At 41.0% G+C, this 26,573-nt stretch overlaps 1 protein-coding gene across 3 annotated transcripts; it reads left to right on the forward strand.

The window, feature by feature from the left end:
- Window positions 1-756: 756 nt before the first annotated feature.
- LOC139468805 (testis-expressed protein 47-like) lies at window positions 757-17,177 on the forward strand. 3 transcript variants are annotated; one of them, XM_071250946.1, is made up of 8 exons: window positions 757-816; window positions 7,566-7,638; window positions 9,797-9,900; window positions 11,410-11,514; window positions 13,353-13,511; window positions 14,819-14,882; window positions 16,584-16,685; window positions 17,015-17,177. In XM_071250946.1, exons 2-8 carry the CDS (start codon window positions 7,626-7,628, stop codon window positions 17,056-17,058), a joined length of 591 nt encoding a protein of 196 aa, XP_071107047.1. In that variant the 5' UTR covers window positions 757-816; window positions 7,566-7,625; the 3' UTR covers window positions 17,059-17,177. The 3 variants fall into 3 exon arrangements, with proteins under 3 accessions (XP_071107047.1, XP_071107043.1, XP_071107046.1); XM_071250942.1 differs by lacking the exon at window positions 757-816 and adding an exon at window positions 834-1,148; XM_071250945.1 differs by lacking the exon at window positions 757-816 and adding an exon at window positions 1,245-1,329.
- Window positions 17,178-26,573: the final 9,396 nt, after the last annotated feature.

Consider the following 26,573-nt stretch of genomic DNA (forward strand, 5'->3'; position numbering starts at 1 on the left):
CATGCTTGCCTTAAAAGGCGACTATGCGTGTCGTAATATGCGACTAACGGGATCGGGTGGTCAGGCTCGCTGACTTGGTTGATGCATATCATCGTTTGACCGCCGTCATTTAGGTGGAATATTGTTGAGTGCGGCCTTAAACAAAAAAAACAACAACAACAAACAACTGCGACAGTTGCGCTTCACAATATATATATAAGCAAAGGCCATATCGCTAGATCCCCGAAGTGCTTCGATGACAGCACGTGGAGCTGAACAACCCATCAAAGACGTATATACGATAACTACGCAAACGGAACCTTTTCACCAATTATGATATTTTCTCAATAAAAGTTAACCGTTCTATGACATGTGATTATTTAGATGTGTATACTTGTAAAAAAAATGAAACATATAAAAACATGAATCGTCAAATATGGCCTGTGGCAAAGGTTCTATGCTGGTCAACAGGTATGGGACTATCTTAGATTTATGACAGTTTTACCATATATTAGGGCAACGTCAGTTTCGAAAATAAGCTAAGGTAGCCTACGATTTCCTTACGATAATTTTAGAGCTACGACCATTTAGAAAATCTAAGCCCTATGTGGGAGAATGGATCGCCGTCTGTAGGCTTAAACTTGCGTCGTATACCAACAGTGGAACCAGTTTATAAGCTTGTGGCGCTTACCTACAGTGAAACCAGTTTATAAACTTGGCAAAAAATTAGAGTGACCTCCCTTTTAAAACTTTTACACAAGCTCCTTCCCAGTGCGTGACACCTTCGTTAAACTTTCGGTAACATAGTATAGAGAGCTCCGCGAATGGACTATCGTTGTGAGGAGCTTGACTTTTACAAATGTCTTTCATAATCATATTATAGTTATGTTTCCCTAAAACATTTTGGGAAAACGTCATATATAGGAACACAATTATAATCTGGCAATCATTTTAGCAATCTGCCAACAGAGGGCGCTGGCATAACTGTTTTCCAGGCTTGACGGAAATAGCCGAACGTGAGATTGTCTATATTTAGGGGAAACGAGCGTCACTATGGTGATCATAACATAATGGCGTCCGAGATAGACGAACATGAGGATTCCATGCTCGATAATCACAGAACATCTCTTTTAGATTATATTGAAGAGAGAAATAGAACTCTTAATAAGGTAATTGATAATTATATCTTTCATGCACTGTGTCATTGTTGTGTGCGCACTAGTCACAACTAGGCCAAGTCACCAGTGTGATAACCGAGCAGCGGCTGGCAGGTTGTTTTTACCTGAAACTGAATAGTTCACTCAATTGTCGTTCATAACTGGTGGACATGGTACCTGTGTTCGTAGACGGGTAAGACCCAAGACCACTAGCAAAACCTCATTCTTAGAAAATAATTGGCAATTTGTACTTTCATTGTGGCCAAAACAATGGGTGCGATGAAAAAAATGCATCAAACTTGTGTTTGAAAGTTATGAGCATGCATTTGTTTCGTTCAGTGAATTATGCTTCAAAACTATGTGGCAACTGTGTTCGCATAAAACATTGATCAACAGCAGCAGCAGCATCATCAAATTTCTATCTGATATATTCATTTAGGATCAGGTCCGGACGTAACTCTAATCTTTCGAGGCGTACGCAAATTTGAGAAAAATGCTGCACTCAGATCGCTGAGTGTTTTGAGGCTTATATTGGAAATGTGTGAAAAGAATGGTAACTCTTCCTTAAAGGGATGTAATTCTTTATTGGCACCTTTGCCTTGAGATATCATTGATGCCTTCAAATTACAATGTACACTCAAATCACTGTACACCTTGTAATCACAGGGCAAGGGGGGTGGTAACCCATGGTGTTTTCAAAATAGAGACAGTGTTACAAGCGCTAGGAAACTTTCAGACACATTTGCTCTGTTCAGTGCAATAAACTTTAAAAGTTTATAAATGGAAAGTGTTCAACATTCTTCTCTAATGTTTAATCTCTTTCGTGAAAAAGCTTCACTAATTGCAAAAATGCGTACCTCGAAGTTTGACCACGACAGTCATGATCTGATTCACTAAGGAGGTAATGATTTGATAATTTTTTCTGGATCCTATGTTATCGCATCGCCAAGAATTATAAACTAAATTTGCTGAAAACAAAACTTTGTGGTATTATGTTGATATCATCTTCCTAAGGCAAGGGAGTTAACTGACTATCAAAGTCCAGTTTCCACCCTTGCCTAATTAGGCTGGAATGATTGAGTTATATTTTGGCCTGGATTGCTGGATATGCAAAGCATGTGTGCCGACAACTTAGCATCAACAGATATTTTTCAAATGTTTTCATGTTTGTAATCAAGTTGATCACATGATTTGATGTACTTCGCGAAGTAGGACCTGTTTTATTACAATATAGATCTTTATTATCAATCATATTGTCTTCACTTGGCGATGCCATAATATTTGAAGCAAATGCAAGTGATATGAGAGGTGGAATCTGATTGGTCTATAGGAGGGACAAAACTCATAATAGCCACTGGTGGCGCTACGATCAAGCCCAGAAATCTCAGCCTAATTTGGCAAGGGTGGATGGAAACTGGACTTTAACAGTCAGCTTACTCCCTTGCCTCGGGAAGATGGTAGATAATACAAGGTGTTACATGGTGCTTATGTTCCAAGCCTATGGCAACTCGTATGACAAGAGAGTAGTGGTTGATTTGATGAACGCCAAGTAATTTGAGTGCAGCATGTGAAAATTGATTTCATGTAAAAATTGAACTGATGTTTCAATGCTGTTTCAACATTATTTTAACATTGTTTCAACGTGTATGTATCAGAGGACCATCTATAAACCTTGAAAATGTTGGTATTACAATACAGAATCAGGGGGCACGGGTGGCCCAGTCGTCTAAGGCGCCGCGATTCCCTGTGGAGAGTTGCATCCCTTGGGCATGCCAGACACCTATGATTGTGGGTTCGAATCCCAGTTTGCCCCAATTATGTATCTAGGTTTGTCAGCACCATACCCATGCTCGTGGGTTTCAGCAAAGTGGAAAACATCTGAGACATGCATCACTTCGGGCTTTCCTCCCACATTAAGCTGACATGCTGCGTTATAACTGGAATACTGTTATAAGCGGTGTTAAACCCAACTCACTCACTCACTTACAGCACAGCATCAGATCAAGAAGTGGGGGCCTCCCTGTGGCAGTCTTCTTGGGCAAGACGCTTTCCGAAATTGCCAGTATTTGAGGTTAGTGAAATATTCTAGACATTCATAATATACACCAAACAACAAACCATTGTGTTTGGGTTAGGCAGCCATCAAGCTAGCTCTGAGTGTTGACCCATTTTGCTAACACATTTCACTGACCTCAAAGCAGGGTAACAAAACTAATATGTGATGCAGATGAACAAATGAAAAACCAAGATATATTTTTTTCCGAAAGGGTACTTGCAAATTTGTGGGCATTGGTTCCCTTCAAATTATGTATGTCTCCCAGGACAAAGGCGTGAGCAATCCTTGAAAAGTTTCATAACCACATGTCCACCTCTCGCTCAGAGTACAACTATCATAGTTGAGGGCCAAACTATACTTTATTACCCTACACATGGGGTAGAGCAAACTTTATTTTTTAAATCCAGTTGACTTAAACCAGTGAAACAATGCCCCGTGATATCAGCCAGCAACAAGCTTGCTGAGGTTATCAAGTGTGCATTAGCTCCTCTTTGGTATCTATCGTCTCTACACGCAGTGTCATTGAATACGCCCAGCAATGTTGAGTGTTTTCAAAAATTGTTTGTGAAACCTTATCCGGCAATATGATTAGGGTTTTCAATATTTGTTTGTGATTTATTTTTTCTGACAGTACGTAAGCACACGCTCTGGTATTAAACAGTGTCTCATTGCAGCTTATTGTTATTGAACGGGGTATCTTCTACGGGCAAGTAATAAATACAAAGTTCATTATCTGTGACCTTAAGCAGGTCCTAAATATACTGAAACACTATGAAAACGTGTAGTGGAATTTTGGAAATAAAGTTTTCAGTGAACGGACAGGAAACAAAGAAATTGGTGTGTGGTAGTGAGGCCTGAAGGCATGCTACATTGCCATAATGTTGTCTGACTTTGAATCTTGATTCTCATTGTCATACCATACAAGCTTCCAATAACTTCTTACTTATCAAGAGTCAAAATCCACCATGTGCTTCCAAAGTGTTTAAGTATATGACTTTTAGAAGATATTTTTAGGCTATGTCAAGTGCATGGAGTGACTAGGGCTGCAACGATACAGGAAGATCACGATTCGATACGCATTTCGATATTGTGGTAACGATACGATACGTATCTCGATACGCAAAGATAAAGCATGTCAAGATTGCACCTTCCATGATTTTGGAACAGTCAAAATTATTTTATAATAACAAGACTACTGACGTTGTTAAGCTTCAAAGTGGAACTTTCCCTAACTTTCCTTCTAAACAATTCAAAGTTCAAACACCAGAAAATAATTAATGTACTCCACAAGTGATACAACTTCAAAGAATTTTGATGCAATGGTCGAAGAAATTGTATCTGAAATTATTGTTTTATCAGGAATAATATATTCCAATATCGTGTTACTTTAGTTGCAGCTTTTACTACATATATATATTTATAATTATAAGAACCACAAGTGTCGCATTTTGGTACTGGTGAATGCTGTTGCAGAATATTTTTATGTATGGAACAATTTGACCAGGGACTTCCCTCGCTACATGTATTTGGATTGCGAAAACGTTATGTTGACATATATTAGCCAAATTGCCACAAATAGGACTTTTAATGAGTCAAAGTATGGCATTTATAATATATGTATCCATTCTTTAGCAACTAAAGTTTGTTTCAGTGCTTCAAAAGCGGTAATCTGACCATAGTTGCTGTATCTCTTCACACACGATTTCACCTAACGTAATGAAAACAATATTTAATGAAATTTTGAATAAAATTAGTAAAATATATTACAAACACAAGTCCAGAGATGAACATGTCTTGATAACAAGATAGTATAATGATGGTATTGAATTGCGTACTTCAGTTCGGTTTTACTGACTGGTATTTCCAGTGTTATGTGCTTGCGGTGATCAACTGGTAATGTTTTTTGAGATGGGGAAAAACATCTGTCGTGTAAAACCTGAGCTTATTAAAAATGTAAGTACGTTTTTGGGAGCTATGCGTTACCGCACACTATAACCAAGTTAGCAGTTTATTGAAAGGCACAATAGCGAGGAAACGCTGTACTTGAGATTTGCGTTCCATATCGTGGCGTATCGATAAATGGGCCCACGTTTATCGTATATCGTATCGTGGGTCAAGTATCCCGATTCATCGGAATATTGGTGTATTGTTTCACCCTTAGGAGTGACCATGCAGTTATGCATTTTAAAGGGACAGGATGTTGACTGTTCTGAAGCTTTGTAAGCAATAGCTTATGACCCATGAGCTTAATCGACTCTGCTCGCCTTATTCTGTTTCTGCTCCATTGCCCACTCCATGGGTGTAGGTTTATCATGTGGCCAGACTGTTCTCTTGTTTGTAAACAAATGCACTCATTCTGGTCTAATGCAAGCCATTTGGTGTGCTTTACACATAGTGCATAATTATATAGATATACTACTACTGCGACAGTGAGGTGCATGACAATATAGCTTTACACATTAATGTGACCGTACGCATATCGCTAGCTCTTCGAAAGGCTTCCATAACAGTTTTTCATGTTTTTGGCTATTTTCCCACTGAAGTAAAACATTTCATGATGTATGTTTATTAAAATGTGTAGACTTGTAAAAAATGAAACACATGAATGGACTGTGTAAGATGTGACGATGTGACAGGTACTCAGCTGGACGCACGGAACCCTGGGTTGGAGAGTGATTGGCTTCATATGAGGCATATTTATATTGTAATTTGGGCTTTGATAAACACTGGCTTCTTATCCAATAAAGCTGACAGTCGGTATTTTAAAACTCAGTCGTAAGTAAAACACACAAGCTCTTCAATTTGCCTCTATTAAAAACAAAGACTGAAGCCATTTTACTCTGCATAACGCTTGTTTTGTTGGCTCTATTGTTTTGGTTTAAGAACTGAATCAGACAGGTGACATCATACTTAAAAGTTATTTCATGCCTGATTTAGAAACACCCAAAACCATCAACATACTGTTCCTTAAAGTGTGCCATTGGCAGTCTTATAAGGAATTTCAAATTATGGAATGTTGATATACATGTTCTCTGAAGTTTACATGTCTAGGTGGTAACCATGTTTGTAAAGTCATTTTGTATACCCTGGTTTTATACTTACCATAAAGTTTGGCATAGCTTCTTCTTTTGCTGCTGTATTGGCTGAATACTATCTCATTGGTCTGGCTTTCATAATTACGACCCTACACAAACAGTACAGTGTTGTGAACTGTTGTTGCTGTGTAGATTTCCGACTGTTGTGGAGTGTCGTGTCCTGACTGTTGTGGAGCATGGCTCCATCAGACTTTCCATGGTCACCTGGCTCAGTCTTGACAGTCACCCTTATCTCTCAGCTCTCAGTCACTACCGGGTTGCTGGGAAGGGGGGAACATGAGGGTACTGGCTTAAATATGGCTGTGTTGAAGGGGGGGGGGGCAGTAGGGGAGGGGTCTTCAATCTGTTAGGGGGATGGGGGAGACCAACGTGAGTAAAGGACAGGAATAAAATTCTGGGGTGGAGTGGGGGGTGCCCTGCTATTGTGTGACAATCAATCACCACCTGCCAGGACAAGTTGATCGCAATGTTGATCTAGCAGGTGATAGCTTTGTTTAGAAAGCAATAGTCCTGTCACTGCCACTAACAACACCTACTTAAATGGTGAGAAATTATCCCAGTTCTGATTGCAACTAAGTACCTGTAAGGAGCTACCCAGGGGGTATGTTTCTACATGGGAGTGGGTGTTGCTATGGGGGGTTCCAGTGAGCTCACCCTGCAGTAAGGTACCAGGGTACAGGACCTTGTAGTGTGCGCTATGTCTGGTGTGAAGAAGGAAGACGGGGGTCAGGAAGGGGCTGACCAGTCTCACCCCGGGGATCAGACAAATGCTGATGGTAGTGCTCGGGCTAAACTAGCTCTGGTTGACAAGACAAAAAGGAAGGGCAAGAAAGCAGAGCGGGTGTTTGACTGGCCCAAGAAAAATTACTTTGAAGTTACACGGCATGATTCAACAGATACAGAAAGAATGGTGATTTGTTTTAACACTAGTTGCTGTTGGCTAGCCGAGGTTTAGTTGTCACTTGTCTGTCCCCCAACCTACTAGTCCTGCTAATAGCATGTTGTGGAGAAAAGTTACATCAGGCACACTGAGGTTGATAATGCATGATGGATCCAGAAGAGGGGTGCAGGGGGTGTGCGCACCAAAAAGGGGGCGCCCACCCCCTGCAACCCCCCTATGGATCTGTAAATGTGCAACCCCCTTTTTCATACTCCCTACTTGTTAACTGCATCCTTAATATTATGTGCACCCTTTTTCTTTTTTTTCAAAATTTTGCCCCTGCAGAGCGTTATTATTTTGTCTAAAAGTCTAATTATAACTTTTGTCTCTTGTTACAGAAAAGCCTTGTTCATCGTGTGGTATACATTTCCAAACTACGAGATGAGGACATTGACAGAATGGAAGCCGGCAGTGAGTACAGAGATTAACACACTGTGTCGTGTTGTGAGGTGGAGGGAATATACTCAGATAGTGTATTTGTATAATTACCTCATTCATGGTAGACTTTACATATTTAGAGAAAGTAAGGCTTTTGTTTAAAGCCATGCATCTTGAGCATTCATTTGAATAGTGTCTGATAACATATGCCTTGGTGGTATTTGTATTATAATCATAAAAATCATTTCTTAAAAAGAAAAGTAAGAAATAGGAATGAAATGGTAATTCCAGTTTGATTGTAAGTACCGGTAAGCCACTTGTAGCATTTTCAGTTACATTTATCAAATTGCTTGGGTGGGTGTTTGTGTTATATCATTGTCAACCCTTCCTGATGCATGATTTCCTCTATAGGTATGGAATTTTATATTTACACATTTCTTTGGAAATACCTGCCTCATGTAATGTTGTTGGTGTGGCTATTAGAGGTCAGTGTTATGTTGGAGGTGGTTGTGAAGTCTGGCTGTGTTAAATACTGCAGTTACTGTTGCCCCTCTACTTGTATAGTCCCTGTGCTGCAAGCTGTCAGAGAATTGGTCACATTTGCCAGTGAAGTTTTGGAAATGCAACAAACCATGTTAAAACACTTATCTCTTGTGAGTGAGGCACAATCATTAATTTATCTACTATCAGTTATATTAGCCGTGTCTGTAATTATATTTGAGTTCAGTTAGAGACAGATGCACTTATGATCATTGGCAAAGCATTTAGCGAGTTTAATAGATCGTTCTAAGAGAAGTAACTCTAGTTTATTTCATCTTATCCAGTCTTGCAGTGTAGTTCAGACACAGACGCGTAAACATGGTGACTCCTGTCAATAGGAAAGGAATTTCAAAAGGAAAATAAATGATTGCATCATATTTTCAAGTTAACGTGACTGAAATTGATCAATCTATCACCAAGAAAAGAAATCAACAGTTGAGAATGTTCTATCATGTGTATTTTAAGGAATCATGGTTGCTAGAATTTGACTGGTTGCGATACCACAAATCTTCAGATACAATGTTTTGTGATCTATTGCTGGAAAGAATGATTTTGTTAACTGTCCCTATTAGGGCTGGGACGGGTCCAAATTTACTACCAGGGTACCCACCACCCTATTACCCGACTCTACCCGGGTACCCACTGTAGGTCTCAGGACATGTATTAAACAATCTGGTCATTCATACACTGAAGTTGAATTAAGTTTTATCTTTATTTAACCATATGAAAAGTCAGAAGGAATGGGTGCATAGTCAGAAAGAAATGCGAACATTAGTGACTTTAGTGTAACCATATATAATTATTTTCACTAAATAATATATCGCGTGACTAACCACGGGTCCGGGTAGCCCTGTGGGTACCCGGGTCCTTCTCAGTACCCACCCGACCCGGGTACCCGAGTTACCCGTCCCAGCCCTAGTCTGTATCTAAATTAGCTATTGCTCTACAATTTCATGCAGTAGACACCTAAACTGATAAGAAAAATGTGGATGAATTGAGGATTAAATTCAATACTGCATACTGTATTGGTAAATCAACATAATCTTTTATTCATCACAATAATAGGTAAAGTTACATGCCAATATTAGTAGTGTGAATTCGCATGGCCACTTGAATTTCATTTAATCTAGTGATTTCATATACTTACTTAGATGTCAACAAGTAAGTAAATAATTAACTTGGAGCCCTGCAGTTCTGAGACTTGGGAATGGTTGGATCTTAAGAAGCTGTCTTTATTAACTCCAAGGTCCGAAAGAAGTGTTTTCGAACTGAAAGTACATAGTGATACATTAAGACTTTAAGGGCTTTGAGGAATTTAATGTGTCTGTCTGTCTGTCTGTCTGTCTGTCTGTCTGTTTGTGTCAGTCGGTGGGTGGGTGGTGGGTGTGGGCATTGGGATGCTTCTGTACTTGCAAGTAAATACAAGCACCTCTACCGGTAGTTGAATCATCTGTGATTTAATACTTTCTTAAAACATGAAATCGCAAATGTTTACATATTTTTTGGAAGAAATCCACTTTTATAAACTCATGTTGATAAATTTGATATCAGAAGACGCTCGGGTGAGATTCTCTATTTATTTATCCTAAATTTATAACAGGCAGTATAGCACAGCTGTAGTAGACTGACAGAGTGATGGTATATGTTTCAGATTACTATGAGAGACAGCTGAAGAATCTTCAGAATGTCCACCAGAGTGTGTCGGTGACCGGGCTCATGCTGATCTACATGAAACACATCGTACATGTGGTGGAGGTAAGCTACCTAGCACACAGCACACCACAAACATACTCTTCCCACATCGTACATGTGGTGGAGGTGAGCTACAGAGCACACAGCACACCACAAACATACTCTTCCCAGCTTCATACACAGCATACTCACTGTGACAGGAAATATGTCATGATCAGTGGAAACATGTATTTGTTTCAGTGTATTAAAGACATATATACACTACTCCCTGTTAAAACCTATACCCTGCTAAAGTGCCTACAATACTGGGTTTATTTGACCAACCCTAACTCAATCTGTGTTAATTCATTGACCTTCATCTCTATGTGGTGCCTCAAGGGGCGCCCCTTCATGTGTTTGATGAAATTTGACTGCCACAAGTGGTTTCCTTTGACAGAAGCTAGAGATTCCATACCTAGTCTACCTCCTTTCACCCCTGGGGAATGTTTCAGACATATGATTGGGTTGCATTGAAGGTCAAGGGCATATATCATGAACTAGGTGTGAAAATATCTTGTGTACAGTATAACTTAAGTATATAGACATCAGCGATCAAAGATGAATATGAATGGCTATTGGTGAGGTCTGGTGGCACCTGATTATGTGAAGACCAAATGTTCCCTGAAAATGAAATGTGGCTGGAAAGGTTTGGGGCACTCTGAACAATGTAGGGATGGGGCTGCTTCCATTGTTGCATGAAATATAAATTCCTTACAACCAAATGTCATAAGAAGTGTTTAAAGAACTGTCTTTAGAATTTGTAGTCAACCTGTGAGCAATGATCACTTTCATCACTGTAGCTCCAGATGGGTACTATCAATAAAGGAGAATATTTATGACATGTTAGGATAGATTCTGCTCCAGGAAGGGGAATGGGTGGCAGAGTCCTCTGAAATATCTCTATTGTGTTTAATAAATAAACGATGAGTGGTCTTTGTTAATGGTTAACAGTAATAAACACTACAGGAAGAAAAAACCATGAGGGGCGCGGTCGTTCATTTCTTACATGAGATATCAAAATAGGTACAGCCTCTTTAAGGATGATGATAAGATGTACAAGCTTCAAAAATGTTAACCTGTATTTAAGTAATGATGACTCCCTCAATGGAATCTGACCTTGGAAATTTCAATTTTATGCCCAGATGGGTATTTCCGGCATATTGTCATAATCCTCACGTCGATGACCTGTACCTTTTCTCCCAATACCGATTATCATATCTCTCCCTTTTTTTGGTGCGATCCTTCACCCATGACATATATCTGCGATGCCCAGCTACATCTATGGGGACCAACTCACTGGAAATGCCCTTATAGAAGATAACGTCGTCCAACATACAACATCATCAAGTTGCGAGTGCAATCTCCAGAAATGACGTCATGATAGAACAATGTTTTATCATGAAATAAACCACACTTGGTTCATTGTTCTTTTCGATTTATTTGTAGTTCTCTTATATATGCTGTAATATGACAGAAATGCTATTACGAGTGGCGGAAGGTTTATTCAGGATGTACTGATATCGGCTGTTGCAGACTTCCTCGGACATGCTGCTGGAGATAGTCAAGGACCTGCATTACAGTCAGACGTCAGACGAGGGTTTCATCTCCAAGGCCAAGATACTCGTTATTTCTCACGATATATCCTTTTCTTAGAAACCTAGTGATTAACACACCAGAACTGTCACGAGGGCTATGACAGTAGAAAACTGCACCCTGTCCAATAACAACGGCATTGTGACATGGAATTGTTGGAGAATAGGATGTCACTGATGGGTTGTTGTGGAGAGTTTGCAGAGAAGGTCAATGATGTTGTCTTGTGTTTCATCCAGAATAAAGTTTTAGAGTAAAAAGACCTATGAGATAAACATACTGTGGTTTCAATGTAGAGACATGTTACAGCGATAGAAACTAACAGTTTTAGTCCGCTAGTCCTTATAATGATAACATGTAGCAAAATCCCTGAGAAAGAGCAAATTTCTACTTCTGATACCTTTACTATTAGGCAGGTTAGTAAGGACTATGGAACTAGTGCTTATTTCAAAGGCTGCTGTTACCTGTAAAGAAAATGACACAAAACTGAAGTTGGAACCACAGAAGTACCAACTAAGAAGTAATTTGTAATAATTATTTACTTCTGCCATTATGCAACTGTCAAATCGTCAGATATAATAAGAGCAGGGCTGGAAAATAGTAAAAAATCTTCTGTGCCCAAGGGTATGTGAGCTGATTTCAGGTGTGCCTTGTCTTTTTTACCCAATAACTATAATAAAAGGCAGCTAGTCCGTCAGATCAAAATGTTAAATGCTATCAATGTTGTGATGTTGTAAAGTACAGAGAGGTCATCACATGAGATATTTCTCACTACTATACTTACAAATACAAATATGAAACAGACACCAAATTATAAACTTTTAACAACTGTGATTTTCCTTGTTTAGTCAAAACTGCACATTGAACACCTAATGCATTTAAATGTTCACTGGCTTGAACCTGAGTTTGAAGTTTGCTGGTTCTGAAACCCCTTGAACCATTGAAGAAATAAATAGTTTTCCATCTATTTTCAACTTTCTTGGCAAAATTTGCAAAATATAATTTTTTTATGCCAGTCATATATTAACCATGATGTGTACTTAAGAAGTGGCCAGTTACTGGGAATACCTCTCGTTGATTTACTTTGTATAATTTTGACTTTCGTTCATCTGTACTATCACATGTGTTAGTTGTGTCTGCATTCAATTTTCTCTTCTCAGGCATTTTATCAGTTTCTATGTTAGCAATAGCATTCAGTGATAATGAGCTGTATTCTGTGCCCATCGTCTGCCGAGGCGTTGTTACAAGTTACAGCAGTAGGCTTGATCGTGAAGAAATAAGATGTACTGGAGTTTTATCTTTTTGGTCTGTTCCAGTTTGACAAATTCCAATCATTTTCTAGTTTTTTCACACCAGTCAACATGAATAACCACTTCCGTTTGAAACACAACACCTTGATATTCCATCAATAGAGAAAGACACGTCATGTTCACATGTTAATCTTGAACATCACTGTAAGACACAGTCAATGGAATTCACCGAATAATGCTGAATGGTTGCATGACAGGAAGTCGTTTTAGTGATAGAGGAATATGCAACTAGCTGGGGAGAATCTTGAATTTCATAGTTCCGGTTTGTTAAGACAGGAAATAAAAAATCATGCAAGTGCTTTCAATGAAAATGACTGTGCCCATGAGGCACTGTATGTTTAAATCATGACATTTCTATCAGAATTAAGTTCATAGTCATGATGTATTATTTCTTGTATCTAGTCACAATAATATAGTTGTCTCTTCTCATGGCATGGCTGCGTTTGTCTACATTGGTATTGGAAGATGGTCATGCCACTGTGTTCTGATGATCGTGGAGAGGAAGGTGATGGCAGGAGTTATGATGTGGAACTGTGACTGTATTGAGCAGTGGTGTATTCCTTAACGTTGCATCACATTCCCCAGCGCCTTTATCAGCAGTGGACATTCCGGACACTGGACATTGAAGCTCACCGTCTCGAGGCTTTCGAGCCGTCAGAAACTACAGACAAACTCATCGTAGATGTCCTCACACAGCTACTGAAACTGGGCATGTTCATCAGCAAAACTCCCAAGGTTGGTGTAAAGATCGATCCATGTATCACTTGAGAATTCAGCTTTTCGTATAAATTTGTCAGTAGGACATACGAAGCTCCAAAGCACTCATATTCAAACATTTTAACTCTTGTTGTGGAGATACTCAGTACCTCACAGTTTATGACAGCTGTTCTTCAGGTATGTCATTATTTTGAAATTCAGATTTATGGGGGCAGTTTTGGGTAGCAAAGTGGTTTAAGCGTTTGCTCGTCACACCAAAGGCATTGGCTCTGAATGTTAAAATGAATAAATTGTGTTACTTTTGGCAATCTCAAGCAGGGGCAAGTAAGATATTGAAAGAGGGGGCCTGTCCCTTCTGGCCTCTGCTGGGAGTGATGGTTACTCCTTTACAAAAAGTGAATGAATGTATTAAGAATGAAACCAACTGTAAAACTTGGATGTAGATATCAGCCAGAAAATGACTCTTGTATTTTAGGATTTCAACAGTTTGTCCTGAAAAACAGAAAGGTGTAGCTATACTAGCTAATAGTGAGGTGACTATTGCAGTTGTGAGTTTTGAAATAACTTTCACAACACTGAATTACCAGAGTGAGTCGGGTCATCTTTCAAAACAAGTGTCAAAAAGCTGGAATATAGGAGTGATTCAGGTGCAAAGCTGGTCAATAAGCACATGGCTTTGTGTCGTGATGTGACATACCTTGTGTGATTACATTATGACCATTATATTGAATGTCTGGCTTGTCAGACATGTTGCAGGCCATCGGGCCCTTGTGTCGCTAAGGCTGTATCATGGGCAATAAGTGCCTGCCGTTGGACACCACTATAATCAACAGAAATCTACATAGCGAATTACAAATATGGTAAACTGACTTCTCCAAGAGACCTAATATCAATATTAGTATCAAACTAGCGAAACAAAAGCGAGCCTCATTTTGTGTCAGTTGCAATAAGAAGTGAATATGTAGCCGACCTGATCATCAGTCATTGTTGCTACAACTGAAGCTTTAGTCAATGCAGGGAAACAGGACTTTGCAAATAAGAAACTATAAATATAACAAATCCATTTCACTGATCTCTTGGAGTCAGTTTTGGATTCCAGTAGTATTGTTCACTAGTCTGAAAGTAGGGTACTTCAGCTCTGCATGTGATTGTGTCTTCTTTCAGCTCGGGCGGTGGAGTAACCTTGTGGTTAAAGCGTTTGCTCATCTCGCTGAATACCAGGGTTTGATTACCCACATGGGTACAATGTTTGTGATATTGCTGGAACATTGCTAAAAGTTGCGTAAAACCTTATCGGTACTCACTCACTCACTTACTTCTTTCAGCTCAATTTCAAGAACGCCATGGACTCTCTGCACCAGAATGTGCCTGAGTTTCTGCCACAACAAGGTAATTAGTTCTGTGTGACATGATTGAAAAGGGATTGAGGTTTTGTCCCCAAGATAACTTTTCATTGAACTCCAAATTGGAAGCTAACATGAACTCCTGAAGTTTTCAAAAGATACTTAAACCATTGTAAACAGGTGATCTAATACGATATTACAAAGAATGCAAATAGTAAGAGCATGCAGAGTGTACTCATGATATGGTCACTCCTGGTTATCTGCCCCTAGTGTCTTGGGTGACCTCCCTTGGAGTAGTGTTTCCTGGCTATAGACAGCAGACATTGCACTTGCTGCTTATCAAGCTGACAGAACCTAGGATCCGGGGACTGAAAATAGATTATGAAAACATTTACAGTCATAGACAATGGTAGGTGTTGTACCATGTTGGTCCATGAGGACAGCTGACATTACCGAGCTAAGGCTCGAATAAAAGAATTGGTTCTCAGGGAATGGCTTTTGAAAATATCGTGCAGGTGGGTGGGTGGGATCTTTTTGGTGATGTGATGGGAGGATGGGGTGTTTAACCAGAAAATGTCCAAATAGATAATTGTGCAAATCAAATTTGGAAAGGGCCTCCCTACATTAATGTATTCCTTGATGAGTAAAATACTGGAATCAATATTTGACTACAGTTGGACTAACAGTGTGTGCATAATACAAGCAAACAATGAGATTTTATTTTATTTCACAATGCGAAAACGTTATTGTGAGTACGCAACACCGGAAGAAGCATGACAACAAATCCCCTACTGAAGTACGCAAGTTAATCCTGTTATTACACTATCTGGCTATAAAAGAGTTCATTGTGTATCTGGACTTACATTTGTAAGCCATTATATTACTCTTAGCCATGATTTTATTCATATTTGTGTACATTAATTTCAACAAAATCGTGTATGAACTGATGGGCATATCACATCAGGTCGCCATGGACTAGCCTTGCAACAAACATTTGTCATTAGAGATACAAAGTCTTCGGTCTTTCTATAAATTCCTATGGATTTTTTTGCGATATTGGCCATAAGATTAAGTATTTTTTAACTTAAATCACCCATAGAGCGGGGAGAAAATGTGTGAACAGCTGATTGCTTTTTCCAACTTACTTTACAAGACAAATACACATGTAATCTTTACCTCTCCATTGTCCGACATATAGGACACAAAAACCCTTGAATTCGAAATTCATCATGTCTTGTGATGTTTCATCATAAATTTCATGTTTTCAATGACCAAATTTGCAGGCAGCAAAACAAGCACACAATTTCCTATTGCAGCCATGACCATAACACTCAAGATGCACAATAGAACAGTGCACACTGCTAGGGTCGTGTGTTCGAGACGCGGAATATTTAAGGATTTTTTTATTTTTTATTTGAAAATGGAAATACAAACAAAACATGTGGCAGGGTTTGTGATGCGACAGTGCCTGTGAACCAAGACTATTTCTTTTTTAGCCTAACTACTTAGTGACCAGCATCTTTTGGAAAATGAGCATTATCTTTCACCACTGTCAGTATTCTACAATGGGACTGCTCTTCTGATGTTTCAGTGGTATGACATGCTCAGGTTATTATTGCTGGGTGTTCTATGTGTTCCTAATCATTGGCTACTTGTCACCATGTGACCGACTGTTGTTGTCACATGACTGACTGTTGTCACATGACTGACTGTTGTCACATGACTGACTGTTGTTGTCCTGCTGCAGCTGCAATCCATTACCTCCTGGAGGAGGATGACAACTGTATGCTGCTGCCCAGCGAGTACATCAACACCTACACCAAGCCCTTCGACACCGCACTGGATAGTGGTGAGTTGAAGCCCTCAGCAAGGAGGTATCAGACAAGTGCCATGTTTTTATAGAAGATATTTTGAAATTGCCGAGTATGGCATAGAATCTCAAACAAAACAACTGAATGTGTAAACTGGTCATGATATGAAAGCTTCAAATCTCTGCACCTGAAAGGTGTATTCTAATAATGAAACTCATAGTTTCTTTTGTAACAAAGCACATGCCTTTCTAGTGTGATCTGTATTAAATTTCCTTTCACTGTCAAAGGCTACATGTGCATGTAAATAATAGACTTGGGAAAAAATCATAACTCAGATGTTGTCCAAAACGAACACTTCTCCTTTCAGACAAAGTGTGGCCTCTACCTACTCGTCTCTTCCCATACAACTAATTAGCATAAGGACCAGTCCAGGACAAGGGAACCGACAGACTCAGCAGGGACAACTCTCACAGTAACATCTGGTGTCATCCAAAATGTTGACAGCCATGGATAACCATGTACATATGTATATTTACAAATAAACTTCTGTCATATCCATTATTATGTAGTCACTATATTATGTCTTTTTTCATTATATATAAGACAATGCCGTGATATTACTGGAATAATGTTCAAAGCGGCGTTAAACCCAACTCACTCCTTACTATTATAAACCGATATCAGTAATCAATGGTACATTATGTTTTACTGTTATGACCATCCATCGACTCCTCGTGATGTGCGCTTGCGTATGCTTCACCCAGTAGGAGCACCTGTCTAAATGTGTCCTCTGTTGGACCAGTGGAGAAACAAGTACATAGAGAGGGATGCAGGAGCACCTGTCTAAATGTGTCCTCTGTTTGACCAGTAGATAAACAAGTACATAGAGAGGGATGTAGGGGTTCCTGTCTAAATGTGTCCTCTGTTGGACCAGTGGAGAAACAAGATCATAGAGAGGGATGCAGGGGCACCTGTCTAAATGTGTCCTCTGTTTGACCAGTACAGAAACAAGAACATAGAGAGGGATGCAGGGGCACCTGTCTAAATGTGTCCTCTGTTTGACCAGTGGAGAAACAAGTACATAGAGAGGGATGCAGGAGCACCTGTCTAAATGTGTCCTCTGTTTGACCAGTAGATAAACAAGTACATAGAGAGGGATGTAGGGGTTCCTGTCTAAATGTGTCCTCTGTTGGACCAGTGGAGAAACAAGATCATAGAGAGGGATGCAGGGGCACCTGTCTAAATGTGTCCTCTGTTTGACCAGTACAGAAACAAGAACATAGAGAGGGATGCAGGGGCACCTGTCTAAATGTGTCCTCTGTTTGACCAGTACAGAAACAAGTACATAGAGAGGGATGCAGGGGCACCTGTCTAAATGTGTCCTCTGTTGGACCAGTAGAGAAACAAGTACATAGAGAGGGATGTAGGGGTTCCTGTCTAAATGTGTCCTCTGTTTGACCAGTACAGAAACAAGTACATAGAGAGGGATGCAGGGGCACCTGTCTAAATGTGTCCTGTGTTTGACCAGTACAGAAACAAGAACATAGAGAGGGATGCAGGGGCACCTGTCTAAATGTGTCCTCTGTTGGACCAGTGGAGAAACAAGTACATAGAGAGGGATGCAGGGGTTCCTGTCTAAATGTGTCCTGTGTTTGACCAGTACAGAAACAAGTACATAGAGAGGGATGCAGGGGCACCTGTCTAAATGTGTCCTGTGTTCGACCAGTAGAGAAACAAGTACATAGAGAGGGATGCAGGGGCACCTGTCTAAATGTGTCCTCTGTTGGACCAGTAGAGAAACAAGTACATAGAGAGGGATGCAGGGGTTCCTGTCTAAATGTGTCCACTGTTTGACCAGTACAGAAACAAGTACATAGAGAGGGATGCAGGGGCACCTGTCTAAATGTGTCCTCTGTTTGACCAGTACAGAAACAAGAACATAGAGAGGGATGCAGGGGCACCTGTCTAAATGTGTCCTCTGTTGGACCAGTGGAGAAACAAGTACATAGAGAGGGATGCAGGGGTTCCTGTCTAAATGTGTCCTGTGTTTGACCAGTACAGAAACAAGTACATAGAGAGGGATGCAGGGGCACCTGTCTAAATGTGTCCTGTGTTCGACCAGTAGAGAAACAAGTACATAGAGAGGGATGCAGGGGCACCTGTCTAAATGTGTCCTCTGTTGGACCAGTAGAGAAACAAGTACATAGAGAGGGATGCAGGGGTTCCTGTCTAAATGTGTCCTCTGTTTGACCAGTACAGAAACAAGTACATAGAGAGGGATGCAGGGGTTCCTGTCTAAATGTGTCCACTGTTTGACCAGTGGAGAAACAAGTACATAGAGAGGGATGCAGGGGCACCTGTCTAAATGTGTCCTCTGTTTGACCAGTACAGAAACAAGAACATAGAGAGGGATGCAGGGGCACCTGTCTAAATGTGTCCTCTGTTTGACCAGTACAGAAACAAGAACATAGAGAGGGATGCAGGGGCACCTGTCTAAATGTGTCCTCTGTTGGACCAGTGGAGAAACAAGAACATAGAGAGGGATGCAGGGGTTCCTGTCTAAATGTGTCCTCTGTTTGACCAGTACAGAAACAAGTACATAGAGAGGGATGCAGGGGTTCCTGTCTAAATGTGTCCACTGTTTGACCAGTACAGAAACAAGTACATAGAGAGGGATGCAGGGGCACCTGTTTAAATGTGTCCTCTGTTTGACCAGTACAGAAACAAGAACATAGAGAGGGATGCAGGGGCACCTGTCTAAATGTGTCCTCTGTTGGACCAGTGGAGAAACAAGTACATAGAGAGGGATGCAGGAGCACCTGTCTAAATGTGTCCTCTGTTTGACCAGTAGAGAAACAAGTACATAGAGAATGATGCGGGGCACCTGTCTAAATGTGTCCTCTGTTGGACCAGTGGAGAAACAAGTACAAAGAGAATGATGCAGGGGTTCCTGTCTAAATGTGTCCTCTGTTTGACCAGTAGAGAAACAAGTACATAGAGGGGGATGTAGGGGTTCCTGTGATGCGTGGCACCTGTCTAAATGCGTCCTGTGTTCGACCAGTAGAGAAACAAGTACATAGAGAGGGATGTAGGGGTTCCTGTCTAAATGTGTCCTCTGTTGGACCAGTATAGAAACAAGTACATAGAGAGGGATGTAGGGGTTCCTGTCTAAATGTGTCCACTGTTTGACCAGTACAGAAACAAGAGCGTAGAGAAGGATGCAGGGGCACCTGTCTAAATGTGTCCTCTGTTGGACCAGTAGAGAAACAAGTACATAGAGAGGGATGCAGGGGTTCCTGTCTAAATGTGTCCTCTGTTTGACCAGTAGAGAAACAAGTACATAGAGAGGGATGCAGGGGTTCCTGTCTAAATGTGTCCACTGTTTGACCAGTACAGAAACAAGTACATAGAGAGGGATGCAGGGGCACCTGTCTAAATGTGTCCTCTGTTTGACCAGTACAGAAACAAGAACATAGAGAGGGATGCAGGGGCACCTGTCTAAATGTGTCCTCTGTTGGACCAGTGGAGAAACAAGTACATAGAGAGGGATGCAGGGGTTCCTGTCTAAATGTGTCCTGTGTTTGACCAGTACAGAAACAAGTACATAGAGAGGGATGCAGGGGCACCTGTCTAAATGTGTCCTGTGTTCGACCAGTAGAGAAACAAGTACATAGAGAGGGATGCAGGGGCACCTGTCTAAATGTGTCCTCTGTTGGACCAGTAGAGAAACAAGTACATAGAGAGGGATCCAGGGGTTCCTGTCTAAATGTGTCCTCTGTTTGACCAGTACAGAAACAAGTACATAGAGAGGGATGCAGGGGTTCCTGTCTAAATGTGTCCACTGTTTGACCAGTACAGAAACAAGTACATAGAGAGGGATGCAGGGGCACCTGTCTAAATGTGTCCTCTGTTTGACCAGTACAGAAACAAGTACATAGAGAGGGATGCAGGGGCACCTGTCTAAATGTGTCCTCTGTTTGACCAGTACAGAAACAAGAACATAGAGAGGGATGCAGGGGCACCTGTCTAAATGTGTCCTCTGTTGGACCAGTGGAGAAACAAGAACATAGAGAGGGATGCAGGGGTTCCTGTCTAAATGTGTCCTCTGTTTGACCAGTACAGAAACAAGTACATAGAGAGGGATGCAGGGGTTCCTGTCTAAATGTGTCCACTGTTTGACCAGTACAGAAACAAGTACATAGAGAGGGATGCAGGGGCACCTGTCTAAATGTGTCCTCTGTTTGACCAGTACAGAAACAAGAACATAGAGAGGGATGCAGGGGCACCTGTCTAAATGTGTCCTCTGTTGGACCAGTAGAGAAACAAGAACATAGAGAGGGATGCAGGGGTTCCTGTCTAAATGTGTCCTCTGTTTGACCAGTACAGAAACAAGTACATAGAGAGGGATGCAGGGGTTCCTGTCTAAATGTGTCCACTGTTTGACCAGTACAGAAACAAGTACATAGAGAGGGATGCAGGGGCACCTGTCTAAATGTGTCCTCTGTTTGACCAGTACAGAAACAAGAACATAGAGAGGGATGCAGGGGCACCTGTCTAAATGTGTCCTCTGTTGGACCAGTGGAGAAACAAGTACATAGAGAGGGATGCAGGAGCACCTGTCTAAATGTGTCCTCTGTTTGACCAGTAGAGAAACAAGTACATAGAGAATGATGCGGGGCACCTGTCTAAATGTGTCCTCTGTTGGACCAGTGGAGAAACAAGAACATAGAGAGGGATGCAGGGGTTCCTGTCTAAATGTGTCCTCTGTTTGACCAGTACAGAAACAAGTACATAGAGAGGGATGCAGGGGTTCCTGTCTAAATGTGTCCACTGTTTGACCAGTACAGAAACAAGTACATAGAGAGGGATGCAGGGGCACCTGTCTAAATGTGTCCTCTGTTTGACCAGTACAGAAACAAGAACATAGAGAGGGATGCAGGGGCACCTGTCTAAATGTGTCCTCTGTTGGACCAGTAGAGAAACAAGAACATAGAGAGGGATGCAGGGGTTCCTGTCTAAATGTGTCCACTGTTTGACCAGTACAGAAACAAGTACATAGAGAGGGATGCAGGGGCACCTGTCTAAATGTGTCCTCTGTTTGACCAGTACAGAAACAAGAACATAGAGAGGGATGCAGGGGCACCTGTCTAAATGTGTCCTCTGTTGGACCAGTGGAGAAACAAGTACATAGAGAGGGATGCAGGAGCACCTGTCTAAATGTGTCCTCTGTTTGACCAGTAGAGAAACAAGTACATAGAGAATGATGCGGGGCACCTGTCTAAATGTGTCCTCTGTTGGACCAGTGGAGAAACAAGTACAAAGAGAATGATGCAGGGGTTCCTGTCTAAATGTGTCCTCTGTTTGACCAGTAGAGAAACAAGTACATAGAGGGGGATGTAGGGGTTCCTGTGATGCGGGGCACCTGTCTAAATGCGTCCTGTGTTCGACCAGTAGAGAAACAAGTACATAGAGAAGGATGCAGGGCCACCTGTCAAAATGTGTCCTCTGTTTGACCAGTAGAGAAACAAGTACATAGAGAATGATGCGGGGCACCTGTCTAAATGTGTCCACTGTTTGACCAGTAGAGAAACAAGAACATAGAGAGGGATGTAGGGGTGCCTGTCTAGATGTGTTCACTGTTTGACCAGTACAGAAACAAGTACATAGAGAAGTGTGCAGGCGCACCTGTCTAAATGTGTCCTCTGTTTGACAAGTAGAGAAACAAGTACATAGAGAATGATGCGGGGCACCTGTCTAAATGTGTCCACTGTTTGACAAGTATAGAAACAAGTACATAGAGAGGGATGTAGGGGTTCCTGTCTAAATGTGTCCACTGTTTGACCAGTATAGAAACAAGTACAAAGAGAGGGATGTAGGGGTTCCTGTCTAAATGTGTCCACTGTTTGACCAGTATAGAAACAAGAGCGTAGAGAAGGATGCGGGGACACCTGTCTAAATGTGTCCACTGTTTGACTAGTACAGAAACAAGTACATAGAGAATGATGCGGGGCACCTGTCTAAATATGTCCACTGTTTGACCAGTACAGAAACAAGTACATAGAGAAGGATGCAGGCGCACCTGTCTAAATGTGTCCAGTGATTGACCAATATAGAAACAAGAACATAGAGAGGAATGCATGGGCGCCTGTCTAAATGTGTCCTGTGTTGGACCAGTACAGAAACAAATACATAGAGAAGGATGCAGGGGCACCTGTCTAAATGTGTCCAGTTTTGGACTTGAACATGAACAAGTAAATAGAGAGGGGTGTAGGGGTTCCTGTCTAAATGTGTCCTGTGTCAGACAAGAACAGAAACTATTTAAGTACTAGCTAGGAGAGTAGGGTGTAGGGGAACTGTCGTTGTCTTATTGTTTTCTACCAGATATGATACGGAAAAACGGGAACACAAATTACTAAGTGCTATACAAGCAGGATCCTCTGTATAGATCTTGCCTCCCAGAAGACGCTTGTTTTCTGAAATATGCTCTTCAGAAATAGAACGCAAAAGAATTAAAAGTAAATATCTGACACAATGTTGCCGACATCCATACAAACTTAATACCAAAAATGAATTGGTCATTTCTACATGAATTGGGATTGATTTGTATGGAAGGAATGAAGTACTGCAGAAATTTGGTGAAAAAGGTGGAAAAAATTGCAGAAACACAATTACGCGGAAACACACCAACATGACATGCTCGTTCAACATCACACGGCAAAACTGACAACAGCCTTTTTCAGGAATCACACCATCCTGCCAGGTCCTGCCATGGACGTCCAGCTCTTAAGATTTAATCCCAATCAATCACTTCGTACAACAAACACGGGAAACACTGCAATAATAACTGCAATCACTTCGTACAACAAACACGGGAAACACTGCAATAATAACTGCAATCACTTCGTACAACAAACACGGAAAACACTGCAATATTAACTGCAATCAGTTCGTACAACAAACACGGGAAACACTGCAATAATAACTGCAATCACTTCGTACAACAAACACGGGAAACACTGCAATAATAACTGCAATCACTTCGTACAACAAACACGGGAAACACTGCAATAATAACTGCAATCACTTCGTACAACAAACACGGGAAACACTGCAATAATAACTGCAATCACTTCGTACAACAAACCCTGGAAAAACTGCAATAATAACTGCAATCACTTGGTACAACAAACTCGAGAACACTGCAATGATAACTGCAATCACTTCGTACAACAAACACGGGAAACACTGCAATAATAACTACAATCACTTCGTACAACAAACACGGGAACACTGCAATAATAACTGCAATCACTTCGTACAACAAACACGGGTAACACTGCAATAATAACTGCAATCACTTCGTACAACAAACACGGGAAACACTGCAATAATAACTGCAATCACTTCGTACAACAAACACGGGAACACTGCAATAATAACTGCAATCACTTCGTACAACAAACACGGGAAACACTGCAATAATAACTGCAATCACTTCGTACAACAAACCCTGGAAAAACTGCAATAATAACTGCAATCACTTCGTACAACAAACACGGGAACACTGCAATAATAACTACAATCACTTCGTACAACAAACACGGGTAACACTTCAATGATTACTTCAATCACTTTGTACAACAAACACGGGAACACTGCAATAATAACTACAATCACTTCGTACAACAAACACGGGTAACACTTCAATGATTACTTCAATCACTTTGTACAACAAACACGGGTAACACTGCAATGATTACTTCAAACACTTTGTACAACAAACACGGGTAACACTGCAATCACTTCGTACAACAAACACGGGTAACACTTCAATGATTACTTCAATCACTTCGTACAACAAACACGGGTAATACTTCAATGATTACTTCAATCACTTGGTACAACAAACACTAATACTTATTTACATATTTTTTCAGTAATTTTACTTTTCTCAATGCTTTTGAGATTTGTGTAAAGTGGTATTCTGGATTCATGAGTGAGCAAATGTGACTCATAGTGAAAATGTAGATGGTATTCGGGATTCATGAGTGAGCAAATGAGACACAGAGTGAAAATGTAGAAGGTATTCTGGATTCAGGGGAGGAGGGGGTTAGCACCCTCAAATATGGGAAACACTAATACTTACTGCAACCACTTCAAACAAAGATAGGGAATACTGCAATAATTACTGCAACCTCTTCATAAAGAAACACGGGAAACACTGCAATAATCAATACTAACAACACTGTGTGTGACCCTTGTGTTTGACCTACTGACAGAAAGGGGCGGTCGGGTAGTCTAGTGGTTATAGCGTTAGCTCGTCACGCCCGAGAGCCGGGTTCCATTCCCAACATGGGTACAATGTGTGAAGCCCATTTCCCTTAATGCCGAGCGCCAGGTAAGGTAACTATTTGTACCATCTTTTAACATCTTTGGGTATGACGTGGCCGGGGATCGAACCCCGGACCTTCCACTCAACGGGCGGACGCTCTACCGCTAGACCACGGAGCTGGTCCTCGAGAAATTTGAACTAACGTAATACATTTATCTTATCGCCACGTGTTTAGACATGCGACACCACGTGTCATAATTGCTGTGTCATTAGCGACGATGTTCCAATTACCACGTAAGTTACAACCGCCTGACAGATGATGGACTCCACATGTGTCCTGTAATTGTTTTCAGGCAGAGGTAACTAATGGCACCTACGTTACCATGGAGATGTATTGCCTCAGAAATAATGCTGAGCGACTTAATTTTCACAACGTCAACCATCTCCAACAAGGACAGTTCAACCCTGTAGGACCGCCAACTAGAGTTGTAAACGGCGTCTCGGCGGGCAACGACTGTAACTACATTACTTTACTTGCTGAAGATGTTGATAAAATAGGAACTTAGGAGCTTGGTAACAGACGTGCCAACTGATGTGAGCGAGCTGACATGAATGGAATCTCCGCAGCATCGTGGACGACCAACCTTTCAAGACAGTATCGGTAAGAACAAACATATTTATGAACATAACATTGACCATAACGCTTATGGTGTTACGTGTGAGTGAGTGAGTTGGGTTTTACGCAATCATTAGCAATATTCCAGTCAAATCACGGCCCGGGACACGATACATAGGTTGATCGCATTGATAGTCTTTCGATGTAACACCCTTACTTTGTGTCAAGGTGCTTAATCTGATTACATACTGTTCAATTCGATTACATTTCGACCTAAAAGTTTCACTTCAATTTGGTTTTCCGCATTCTCCTCTTAAAGCTGATGCCGTCGGTTGCAAAATTAACTGACATTGAATATTTAGTATGATCTGCAAATCATAAAACAAATAATGTGTATCTCCCAAACGTCTGGCCAAACTCATCCTGCTTTTTGTGGAGGTAATTCAATTCCATTATATTCCTTGTCAAGGAGGAAGAATGATGCAAACGAAACGTGCACCTAAGCACCGCCACCATACAGACTAGCATGGTGATAATGGAGACATAACACCCGATGATAATCTCTCCCTCACGAACTGATGATGTAAGTCACACACAAAGGTTTTATTATGCACTGTGCCCTGAATGACGTCACGTTGCCATGGTCCGCTTCAGGAACAATCGCAATAGGTGTGATTTAGCACAATGTAAAACTTACAATTCCCTGTAATGAACAATATGTCGATTTTTGTGAGCCCACTGAGCTCTTCAGACAGTTATTGCAATGACCTCATCAACATCTGTTCTGATAGCATCAGGGGCGGTCGGGTAGCCTAGTGGTTAAAGCGTTTGCTGGTCATGCCGAAGACTCGGGTTCGATTCCTGAATCGGTACATTGTGTGAAGCCCATTTCTGGTGTCCCCCGCCGTGATATTCCTGGAATATTGCTAAAAGCGGCGTAAAACCATACTCACTCACTCAGCCACTGTTCTGTTAGGT

Source organism: Haliotis cracherodii, unplaced genomic scaffold (assembly GCF_022045235.1).
Source record: "Haliotis cracherodii isolate W230 unplaced genomic scaffold, xgHalCrac1.p SCAF_2, whole genome shotgun sequence".
NCBI classification, from domain to species: domain Eukaryota; kingdom Metazoa; phylum Mollusca; class Gastropoda; order Lepetellida; family Haliotidae; genus Haliotis; species Haliotis cracherodii.